A 12,098-nucleotide genomic window follows, 5' to 3' on the forward strand; every position below is an offset into this window, starting at 1 on the left:
GCCTTAAACTTTGGCCAAAAAACATGTCCTCCATGAAAAGGCTGATTTCGGATATAAATATAGTTATTGAGTTCATGGACGTCTTGGAAGAATTCAGAGCTCTATTTGAACTAGAATTGGACTTCAGGGATATTATAAAGAAACATGTCTTATAACTGATACAAAATCATAAAACGTAGTCGGGGTGGAGAGGGGAAATTGAGTGGGTGAAATTGGGTCATGAAAGTACAAAATTCTTCCGCACAAGGGCCACAATATCCTATAGACACAATTACATTTATTCATTGCTAAACAAGGAGGAAGTGGAGATTTCTGATCATGATGGCAATAAAACAATTTTGTTGGATGCATTTAAGGATATAATGGGACTATTTCATAACCCAAATATGGCTTTCAACCCGTGGGAACTTTTTTGAAGCAAGCTTGATACGGAAATGAAGGCCAGCATGGATAGACCTTTTTGTGAGGAGGAAATTGAAAAAGTCATTTCTTCCCTTTCTAATGAAAAATCTCCTTCTGGTTTTAACAAGTTCATAAAAAAATTCATTTTGAGAGCTCGACTACGAGTATTCATTACCGTCTACTAAAGAGATGAGCATATGATATGTACAAACATTGGTGAAATCCTTCATAAGAATTTCATGGTCCAGATCTTAATTCCTAGTTATGCAAAGACGACCTTGGATCCCTTCCGTTTGCTCCTCCTCAATTTCACGGCTAGTATCAAAATGGTGTCCCCGGTCTTATAGTGGTTAAACAAATCGTTGTTCAAATCGTCCGACATTGATGAGTACTCAAAAAAGAGCTCCACGGACAAACACATGAGCATGGACGAACTCATTTACAATGTTGCAAACAATATGATTTACAATTTCTATGTCTAAAAACTAAACCAATCGAACACAAAATATATAGTATCCGGGTATTTTCACGAACACCCGACGGGCGTGGGAGTCCTTTGCCGCCCCGAATCGGGGGAACGTCGAGCAGTAGGCAAATCGGGCATGCCGGCCTCGAATCAGCCAAGGTGACACCTCCTACCTCGATTGAGCGGCCACCTCGATTCACCCCGCGTGAAACAAGCTGAGACGAAAGGAAGGTGGAAGATGGCTGTGTGGCTCAAGAACGGCCAGCGGCGGCCATTCCGAAGATTTTATTTCCGCCTCAACACCAAATCTAACACCAATTCTACCAAGGTCAGCGTACCATTCCTGGAACTCTGATCGTAAATTCCCTTGATATTGGGCACACTATTCTCTCTGCCTTCTTAGTCGGTTTCAAGTTCCCGAAATGGTAACGGGACACTCTTCACCGCTCTGAACTTGCCAACATTGTTCAAGTGTTCATTCTCCAGCCTGCGGTCAGTAATGTGCCCAAGTTATAACTAAAACACTAAAGTTCTTAAAACTGGGTAGAAAATTAAACTGAAGAGATTAATTCCAGCTTTATGCTAGTTTCAAATACCTGTAGAAGTTCCAGTGTCCTCGCCGAATTATTTCTAGTGAAGCAAGGGAGAAATACAGCAGACGAGTCTGGTTAATACTAACACTAATCTCCATTACACTCACCGTCCACCCTAGGCGAAGTACCAGATTTAGCACCTGCATCGTGAAGGAATAAGTGCTCCTATCTTGTATTGATATTGTACTATAAATTAGTTGAGGAAAGTGCAATACCATTGAAACGTAGTAGACTGACTTGTTCTTGAGGATTAGCTCATCTCGAAGCCATCGGTTCTTGGATTTTCGGGTGAAGAAGCCCCAATCCTTGACAAAGTCCCAGTAGAGCTGGTAAAGAGTGGCACCTGAGGATGAAATGATGACCATCAACGCCCAGAATGACGTCGGTGTAGCACTATACTTGAACCTGATAACAGCTGCAACCATCGCCGACATGTACTTGGCAGCATTGGCGAGCTGATTTGTGTCATGTTCCTCCAGGTACCTTCTTAAACACTTCAAAACATATTTACAAGGTTAGTTTGAAAGTGATTGGAACAACATTAAATCGTACTATTGTTCATGATTCCATCCATACCTGCATAGCTCTCCAGTAATAAGGGAGAAAGGAAATCACATAGGCTACGTGCTTGTATTCCTGGCTATTTGTACATGTCTCATATGGGTTAGCCGTAAAGCTTCCTGCCATGAAGTAGCACGCTGTAAACTCCATATGCCTTAATAATGGAATCTGCAACAAATACCAGTTTAGGTTATAAGCGCTTGCAATTTAAGGCTCCCAGTTAAATTATAATTGTGCAAGTCTAATTATTACCTGGCTAGTTAACTGGTCAGCCATGAAGAAATCGGCCATCAGAACCTGCATAAAAAAGAAGGCAAGCCATCAAATAGATGTTCATAGCAGTGTGTGGGTCAAAAACTTCGGCTGTATCCTTACCTTGTAGAATGGAGAGAATACGATGTTTCGCATGACGCGCATAAAGTAGTACCGTGTTGAGCGGTAGAACACGTTAAACGGACAAACTAAAACTCCCATTGACACCTGAAATGGTATTTGAGAACTGAGATGTGTTGCAACATAACCTGACGTATGTATTGTCGTCCCATATATGGTTGTGTGTTACTTACCACTATGAGTGTGCCAGGCACAACCTTGGCGTAGGACGCACCGACGTTTCTGAGGAACAGGTTGATGACCAGCGTGGCAACTACTGTGCACATGATTGAAGCAGACATGAGGAAGGCATCCCGGTGCGTGAGAGTAGTGTTTGGGGCGAAATCGAAGATGAAATTCTGATTTATCCTGGTATTCTTCCACATGAATAGGTTGCATCCGTACAAGAAGCAGTGAAGGCTGATGAGCGCAAACATGCTGCAGAAGAACGAAAGCACAACTACTGTCATTCTAAAGTAAATTTGCATCCTTGATTGTGAACTGTTGAACAGAGTTATAACTATTTTTCAAACATTGAGCTCATGCCAACAACATAGCATCCTTACAATTACCTGAAAATATGGTAAACTACTCCCAGGTAGGCAGTATTTCCAGGAGATGAAAAAATGCCAGAAAGATGGGCCGAAATAGCATATATGATGAACAGACTCACAAATGTGCCGGTGAACAAACCTGAAAACATGAAGCAAAAAACAACAAATTATGATTTATTTACCATAGATGGCACATCTATATATATATCAGAAATCAACGCGCCTACGAGGAAGGTGATCATGTGTGTGCTCCTGGGCTGCTGTGGCTTGAGGTACTTCATCGCCACCATCCTGTCGTTGCCCGCGAAGTGCTTCATGAAGAGGGACTCCACCTCGTCCGCAAGCTGAAGAGCCTGCTCCATATTTCACAGTATAATATCGAATAATTCATTCAGTTCGTGGTCCTATAAGTCTGAAACTCTTATAAAAATCTTATGAGTTGATGACGATACCTTGTCAGATGTGCTGAACGATGATCCCTTCACCTTCTCTGAGAACAAGTCCGTTGCTCGTTGTTGCTCTGACACCTGAGGCGGATAGAGTTAGTCTATTGCCGATAGCGTAAGACATTAGTTTAGACATGCATGTCAATAATTCTTTTCTTCAGAGCTGGGCTAGTTTGTGTTGCTGCTATTGTTGCAAAGTCTGAATCTACTTGCCGCCCGTTCACTAGGACGGCCACACGGACCAATTGTGCTGGCCGCGTGCTATTTGATTATATTTGATCCTACATCAAGTATATACTTGCCTAAAAGAAGTGTAATTTAAGCACATCATTGCTCCTTCATTCTGTATATATTTAAGAGTATAGCCTCTTGCTGTCCATCCATTTTCCAATGTAGTAAAGTACACCTATGTTTGCTAGTGGGCAGTATGTTATGACGTACCTTGACAAATTTCTTGAGAATCTTGGTGAATGCCTTTACATTCAAAGAACTGTATCCATTCAAACAGCAAAAGAAAAGAAAAAAAAAACAGAGAAAATCCGTCAGACACACCACAAAAGGTAGTAGTACCACAATTCTCAAAACAGGAGAAAATGAAAATTGATTAACTGAATCAGTCGTGCATGGCGCATGACGTCGAGGGCGCGCGATGGCATACCTGAACTTCTTGAGGAGCTCGAGGCCGCGGTGGAGCGCCATGAAGGCATCGCGGATGTTCTTCTCGGCGTGCTGGATCTTCTTGCGGTGGACGAAGGGGTCGGCGACGTCCTTGCGCAGCACGTTCACCAGCTCCTCCCACACCTTGAGCGCCGTCCTGCCGGGGTTGGTCGCCGGGATGTCGATCCGCACCGACGCCGGCATCTGCAGCGGGCCGGCGCCTCTGCCCCAGGAACCGCCCTTCTTGCCCACGAAGCTGACGCCGTTGCCCTCGAGCGCCGCCATCACCTCATCGGCCATGGTGGCACCCTCTATAATCTGCGCCTGGTGCAGCTCCACGCTCCCGTCTGCAAGAGTTAACCGGTATAGTTTGTCACGATGTTTATATGTGTGCATGTCAAACTCTAGCAGATCTCTCAAACCATAAAACCCCCATATGTATGAATACAGTCCGAAAAAACGTGATTTACGGGTCAAAAAACACTCCGGCAGACCAGACACCCTAAAATAAGACACTAAAAAGGCATATTTGAAAATATTCGACCATTCTTTTTTCCAATCTCCTTCTTCTTTCCAGGCCGGCCGCCGCTGCTCGCCATGCTCGGCCTACCAGCCTGCCTCTGCTCTCCGCGCGCGCAGCATGCCCCGCCCGTGTGCCCCTACTTCCCATGCGTGCAGCACGCATAGGTGCCGTCCCTGCTCATCGCGGTTGTCGCCCGACCCCTACCTGCCCCACTGCTCGGCCATCTCTGCTCGAATTCAACCCAACCGGCGGCCAACTCCGGCGAGCGCGGTTTGATTTTTGCTAATCTTCAATCAGATTATGTGGAAATTCGTTGGAATTTGGCCAGACTCCGGCGAGTTTATCGGAGAAATATGTTGGGTGTTCCCCATATACAGGTTGGCATGAAAAAACGCCTTCGAAACTGCAACTATACTGGTCGCGGGTTCGTATACAGATTGGCCTGCAAAAATATTTACGGGTTTGATAATTTTGAGATGTCTGCTCTGGCTAAAAAAAACGTCCAAACCCTCAAGCCCACTACCAATTCAAGGGATGTGCTAGAGTTGCTCTAAAGGATGAGCAAAGGTAGTGGCAAGTGGGGTTCATGTGTGCTGACTGCTGAGACGTGACGTGGGTTACTCATCCTTTATGTTCTCTCTTTTTTTTTAGATTTTTCTTGATTTTCAGTATTTATCATAGTTTAGTCGGTGGTAAAATACATTTCTTTTGATATTGTTCAATCATCTGATTGAATAAATTATATAGACCTGAGTCATGTTGAATCTCCTATTTATTTACTTTGAATTAATTTGTATCCACTATGAATCTCGAATATATATTCATGGTAGTTTTGGAAAAATAAATGTAGCTCTGATGAATGTGGCAGCGTATTAACCATTTATATGTTTTTCACATTTTATTGTGGCGGTTTATGATTTGACTTGCTTCAGTTTTTTCAATCTTGTATGAAACTTGCTTGTATCTTAAAACTTGACTGATTCAAGTTTCATCTATAAAGCTTGTATCAAATAGTTGGTATCAAATTAGATAATGCTGCCAAAATAGTTGGTATCAAATTAGAGCTAGAATCTGATAACATGCATTCAGCTTGTTCCTCCCCTAGAGCTGCTTCCTTGTCTGATAAGGACCAGCAAGAGGAACTGGCTGAGGAATGGATAGAAGTTATTAGGAAATCTCGGGGCAAGCACCCCAAGAAGTTTTACCCATGATATGTGGTTTTTGGAATAGCAGGGGTATTTCCACCCCTGGCAGACAGCTTTTTATTAATGATAACTTAGTGCCTTTGAATCTAGATTACATTGGCTTTCAGGAAACTAAAAAAGGAGAGTTTAGTAACTCCTTTCTGAAAAACCTGCTAGGAAATAGGAATTTTGTTTGGAATTTATTACCTGCAATATGCTCTGCTGGTGGTATCTTAGTAGGTATTAATGCTGACCTCTTAGAGGTCTTAGCATGGGAGATTAAGTCTTTTTCTGTTAGTGCTGTAGTTAAGAATAAGAGGAATGATTTTATTTGTAGAATTACTACTGTCTATGGATCTGCCTATGAGGAGAGGAAACAGGAGTTTATTTCTGAGCTTCATGAACTCTGTCTTAATTGGGAAGGTCCTTGGCTGATAGGTGGTGATTTTAACCTAGTTAGATTTGTTGAAGATAAAAATAATGGTAATATAGATTTCAAGTGGGCTGATAAATTTAATGCCTGGATAGAAATGTGGGCTCTCATGGAGATAGGGGTCGCTGGTAGGAATTATACTTGGGGGAATAATCAGGAGAACCCTGTCATGTGTAAACTTGACAGGATCTTCTGTTCCACCTCCTTTGATAGTTGCTTCCCCTTAGCTAGTGCAAAAGTGTTATCTAGATCAGGTAGTGATCATACCCCTCTTGTTTGGGACTCTGGTGAAAGCAGAATTCCAAAAAAGGGAGGTTTTAAGCTTGAGAAGTGGTGGTTAATTATTCCTGAATTTGCTGTGTTAGTAAATAGAGCTTGGAACCTAGAGGTGGCTGGTGATAATGTTGTTGATATTTGGCAACAAAAACTTAGACTATTTAGGAGATTAGCTAAAGGGTGGAGTTGTAATTATGAGGCTGCAGTTAGGAAGCAGAAGAAAGAACTTATGAAGGAATATGATGCTCTTGACATTAAGTCTGAAACTTGTGTCCTCTCTCAGCTCGAGAGAGAGAGATGGGACTTCATCCTTAGAGAGTTGAACTCATTCTGGATCTTAGAGGAAACTAAAGCTAGACAGAGATCTAGAGATAGGAATATTTTAGAGGGAGACAGAAACACAGCATATTTTCATGCAGTGGCCAATCAGAGAAGGAGGAAAAAATGTATCCAGGTCTTAGATGGGCCTGAGGGCCCTGTGACTGAGGCTGGTGCAATGCTCAAAGTAGCTACAGACTTTTATAAAGATCTGTTTAAAAAAGAAAATAGACCAGATATCAGACTCCAAGATAATTTCTTCTCTGAAGATGAGAAAATATCTCTGGAGGAAAATGTTATGTTAGGGAGTGCCTTTACTGAGGAAGAGGTCAAAACTGCAGTTTTTGGGTCTTATGCAGATGGGGCCCCTGGCCCTGATGGTATTCCTTTTATGTTTTACCAGAAGTTCTGGGATGTGGTCAAGTTTGACTTGATTAATATGTTTAATGCTTGGTTTGATGATAACCTAGATCTATATAGGCTGAATTTTGCCATGATCACACTTATACCTAAAGAGAATGAGGCTAGATCTATGAAAAAGTTTAGACCTATTAGCCTGTTAAATTGCTCTTTTAAGATTTTTACCAAAGTCCTAACCAATAGATTGGCTAAAGTCATTGATAGACTTATCTCTTATCATCAATCAGCCTTCATTAGGGGGAGATTTATTCTAGAAAGTGTGGTCACTGCACATGAGGTTATTCATGAAGTGCATAGGAATAAAGATAAAGGTTTAGTTTTAAAGCTTGACTATGAGAAGGCATATGATAAAGTTAACCTAGATTTCCTATATGAGGTTTTGGAGCTCAGAGGCTTCAACCCCACCTTTATTAGATTTATTAAACAAATTACTCAAGGTGGGTCTGTTGGGGTAAAAGTTAATGATATTGAGGGAGATTTTTTCTTGACTGGCAAAGGATTAAGACAGGGGGACCCCATTGCCCCTCTCTTATTCAATTGCATTGTAGATGTTTTCTCTAGGATGTTAGTTAAAGGTGTAGATGGTGGTTTAATTAGTGGGCTCTGTCCCAATTTTTTACCTGGAGGTATTGTAAGTCTTCAATATGCTGATGATACTCTTTTGTTCCTTAAAAATGATCAGAGAGTTGCTCTAAACTTAAGATGGATTCTTACTTGTTTTGAACAAATTTCTGGCATGAGGATTAACTTCCATAAGAGTGAGCTGATCCCTATTAACATGGATGCTAGTGAAACCCAACCTTTCTTAGATATTTTCCAATGTGTCATGGGAGTTTTCCCTGTTAAATATCTTGGTATCCCTCTGCATTATGACAGATTGAGAAGAGAGGATTTGCAACCTCTCATTGAAAACATTCTTAAAAGGATTACTGGCTGGAGGGGAAGCTTTTATCCTCTGCAGACCAAGAGAATTCTCATTCAGTCCTGTTTAGCTAGTATTCCCATTTATCTGCTTTCTTTCTTTAAATTCCCAAAGTGGGCCCTGCATCTGATTGATTCCCAGATGGCTAACTTTATGTGGAATGATGAAGATGGCAACCATAAAATTCATTTAGCTAATTGGTCCTCCATCTGCATGAAAAAGGAGTTTGGAGGTTTAGGTATTCCAAATCTTCAAGATCTAAACATCTGTTTGATTGGGTCTTGGATTAAGAGATACATTCGGGGGAAGGGGCCCTCTGGAGAAAAGTTTTGGATGCTAAATATAACACCAGGAACCCAAACATTCTGTCCTGTCATGATATCCAACCTTCCACTTTCTGGAAAGGGGTTATGTGGGCCTCTAAAGTTGTGAAGTTTGGATACAAATGGCAGGTTGGGAATGGTAAATCCATAAAATTCTGGGAAGACATTTGGTTTGGTAACTCTCCTTTGGCTACCCAATTCTGGGATCTATATTTTGTTTCTAACCAGCAAAATAAAACTATCTCTGATATCTGGGATGGTCAGGAGATTAGAGGTACTTTTAGGAGAACCTTTACTGATGATATGATGGTCCAGTGGCTTGAATTGCTAGAGATTGCTAAATCTATATCCTTCTCTCAGGAGGAAGATCAGTTGATCTGGCAATATAACTCATCTGGGGTTTATTCATCTAGCTCTCTGTATGCTATTATTAATTTTAGAGGTGTTACTCCGATTTATTTACCTGCTGTTTGGAAATTGAAAATCCCTCCTAGGATCCAAGTTTTCTTATGGCTGTTCTCTCAGAATAAGATCATGACTAGAGATAATCTGAGAGCTAGAGGTATTCCTAAACCCATGAACTGTGAGATGTGCTCTGAGTTTGAATCAGTTCACCACCTCTTGTTTGAATGTATTGTGGCTAGATCTATTTGGAACCTTTTTGAAGAGATTTTTGAGGTGCATGTTACTAACTTTGAGTCAATTGCTTCTAAATGGCTATGTAACAAAATGTTCATGCACTTTAATGTAGCTTCTTCAGCTGTTCTGTGGAGCCTATGGCTTAATAGAAATAGTTTGGTGTTTAACAAAACCACTTGGATTAATGTGAAACAGGTGTGGCGAAGGGTTCTCTTCCTCCTTCGGGATTGGTTGAAACCTTTCAAAGAGCTAGAATCTGGAGAAAACGGTCGATTCATGGACCTGCTGCTAACCAGTTTAAGAGCGCCTCTTTGCCTCCCAGTGGGGTGAGATGTCCCTCCTTCGACTGGATCTCTTCCTGGAACTCAAGCTTCGATGGCAGAGCGTCGCTGGCCTACCTCCTGGACAACCCTGGTGAATCCCATAAGATTCATGTGGTCACCTGATTCGAGAGGGAGAAAGAAGATTGTCTCAAGAGGTCGCTGGCAAGGAAAAAAAGCTGGAGAGTTTGGGAGTGTTGCTGGCAACCTCTTTCTGATCATTTTCTCTGTAATGGATTTAGCTATCGTATACTATTAGCCTGCACTTTATCTCTTTTTAGATCTTGTTCCCAGGTGTGCTGGTATTTCGGAGATTGGTTGGGATGGCAGCCAATCTCCCCAGCAAAATGCCTGTTCCTGTTTTCGTCTATGTGTGTTTTGTACTCTGTAAAAACTTGGCTTCCTTTTTCAATGAAAAATGGAGCTGGGGGGAGACCCCTGTTGATCTAAAAAAAATCTATAAAGCTTGTATATTTCCACAGGTTTGGCAAGACAAACTGTTGATACATTTTTGATACGTATACTGCGGAAAATAGTATTACAAATAATGTGGAAATCATCCAGAAATTAATATCTGAGTTATGTGTTAATGGAGATGAGTGCAATTCCCTGTTTTCTTCTCTTTTATATGCTGATTTGTTCAAGAAGAGAAAACAAAAACGGTGGAATTTTTATGGTCCAGACATATTTGCTGATTAATAATACTACTTGTAATATTTGTTAATTAAAAGTCGTTGCGCGGATCTCAAATCATCATTGGACATTGATAGCTTCTAGTGAAACGCGTTATACGGTATTCAAGCCATATAAATTTCTTTCAGTTTGGTTTCCTAGTAAAACGCGTACTTCTAGTGTATGAAAGTGGTTTTCAAATTTTGGTTCGCTTTTTTTTTGTCACAGTCAACTCACTATTAAAAAAGTGAATGAAAAATATGTTGGTGGGTTGACTTTGACCAAAAACAGTTATACCAAAATTTGGAAACCACTTTTTACACTAAAAAATTGAGTTCTACAAGAAAAACAAGCTAAAATAGGTTAATACGGTTGGAATCACCGCATAATCCAGACGTGTTTTGCTTTTCCGGTTTGTATGTGTGCATGCATAAAGGATGGGCAAGGCAGTGGCAAGTGGGGTTCATGCGTGGTGAGAGGTGACGTGGCTGGGTTGGTTTGAGCTAGCCGTTAATTAACACGAACGGCCGGAACGAACGGAACGGACGCATGTGCGTGTGCACCAACCTGACATGGACTGCGGCGAGGCGAGGCCCGATGCCGAGAGCAGGAACCGGCCGGAGCCGCTTATCGCCGGGGGGAGTGGCGCCGTCGCCGGCATGAAGCGGGTGCGGCTCGGGCGGCCCCGGCGGGAGGCGGCGTGGTCGGCGAGGATGCGCTTGACGTCGGCGAGGATGCGGAGCTGGTGGATGAGAGCGTCGCCGCGGGCCAGCAGCTCCGCCTCCTTCGTGGCGTAGAAGCTGCTGACCTTGTCCAGCTCCTCGCCCGCCGTCTCGAGAAACTCCCTCTCATCGAGCCGCAGGAGCTCGCCTGAGGAATCCGAGCTCTCCTCGTCGTCCTCCTGCCGAAATGCACATCGGAAGCAGCACACGTACGTACGACGTCAGCGCCGTGCACGTAGCAGAGTATCTGCCAAGAAAGAAACGAAGAGACACGCGCGCGCGCACCGGAGACGCTTGCACTTTGGGCGCGAACCGGGCGGCGAGGCCGCGGACGGAGAAGCCAGCGACGAGCGCGTCGGCGTCGGAGGAGGTACCATCCTCGTCGCGGCGCGCGACCTTGATCTTCTTGACGAGCTTCTTGAGGCGCTTGTAGTCGACGAATGCCGCCTTCCACTCCGGGACGATGCTGGCCTCGTACTCCCGCGAAAACTTCATGCCTTGAGCTTGAGGAGGTATGAGCGATGGCCATCGTGCGTGCTTATATAGATGGACATGGACCGTGCATTGACCACACACCGCAGAGGAGAAGCCACGGTACTCTTCTCTTCCCACTCATGGACGAAAACGTCAGCATGCATGGTCCCCATGGCCACCGCCGCCCAGAGCCTCTCGATCCCTACCCTTTCTTCCTCCCACAGCTCGTCGCTGTCGCCGCGCTCCATCCACATACTCTCCTTCTTCCTCCCTTGAATTCCTCCTCCAGCTCCTCCCGGAGCTCGCCCCCTTCGCCACTTAGAGATCGCCTGCCTCGCGGCCATGGCGCTCTTCCGTGTGGACCTTGCTACACTGGAGCGACCGGTGTTGCTACAAAGGGCGGCCGGCGTTGCGACATGGAGCTGGCGGCACTAGGTTTCCCGAATACGGCGATACGGATACCGCAAAACACTGATACGTTGATTTTCAAAAAACATGAATACAGAAATACGTTTATATAATCTATACAATTAGAAAATATGCCCGTGCGTTGCTACGGCTCAGCGTTAGACCGAAGCATGTAAAAGCATTGAACCCTTAAAACCGATAAAACCCATGCGCTGCAACGGGGTAAAAATATCACTGCACCATCAAAGAGCAACCCTGTCATACGTGGTAGAGATAAAAGAACTCCCAAATATCTCGAGATAATTTTATATATCAAATAAATTTTTGCTCTCAATTTAGCTACCAGTCATGTAGAATGTTATTCGGAAAATTGATTTAATGTGTCTTTCTTATAAAAACAAAATTTCTAATTT

General features: G+C 43.3%; 1 protein-coding gene across 4 annotated transcripts; it reads right to left on the reverse strand.

Moving 5' to 3' along the window:
• Nucleotides 1-743: 743 nt before the first annotated feature.
• On the reverse strand, nucleotides 744-11,301 carry LOC124651762 (phosphate transporter PHO1-2-like). 4 transcript variants are annotated; one of them, XM_047190802.1, is made up of 14 exons: nucleotides 11,089-11,301; nucleotides 10,649-10,979; nucleotides 4,053-4,398; nucleotides 3,836-3,884; nucleotides 3,401-3,475; nucleotides 3,172-3,301; nucleotides 2,967-3,087; nucleotides 2,589-2,832; nucleotides 2,398-2,502; nucleotides 2,275-2,319; nucleotides 2,038-2,190; nucleotides 1,677-1,955; nucleotides 1,465-1,601; nucleotides 744-1,355 (listed from the first exon to the last, which is right to left on the reverse strand). In XM_047190802.1, exons 1-14 carry the CDS (start codon nucleotides 11,296-11,298, stop codon nucleotides 1,268-1,270), a joined length of 2,313 nt encoding a protein of 770 aa, XP_047046758.1. In that variant the 5' UTR covers nucleotides 11,299-11,301; the 3' UTR covers nucleotides 744-1,267. The 4 variants fall into 4 exon arrangements, with proteins under 4 accessions (XP_047046758.1, XP_047046757.1, XP_047046756.1 ...); XM_047190801.1 differs by having other exon boundaries at nucleotides 10,649-10,982; XM_047190800.1 differs by having other exon boundaries at nucleotides 1,465-1,955.
• Between the last annotated feature and the right edge of the window lie 797 nt (nucleotides 11,302-12,098).

Source organism: Lolium rigidum, chromosome 5 (genome assembly GCF_022539505.1).
Source record: "Lolium rigidum isolate FL_2022 chromosome 5, APGP_CSIRO_Lrig_0.1, whole genome shotgun sequence".
NCBI lineage: Eukaryota > Viridiplantae > Streptophyta > Magnoliopsida > Poales > Poaceae > Lolium > Lolium rigidum.

Excerpts from the sequence above, each read along its gene's own strand:
- LOC124651762 (XM_047190799.1), bottom strand. The coding sequence starts at position 11,298 with ATGAAGTTTTCGCGGGAGTACGAGGCCAGCATCGTCCCGGAGTGGAAG. Across the intron at positions 3,885-4,052 it reads GAGCTCCTCAAGAAGTTCAG|TTCTTTGAATGTAAAGGCAT; the intron begins GTATGCCATCGC and ends GAATGGATACAG. Across the intron at positions 3,476-3,835 it reads TTCTCAAGAAATTTGTCAAG|GTGTCAGAGCAACAACGAGC; the intron begins GTACGTCATAAC and ends TATCCGCCTCAG.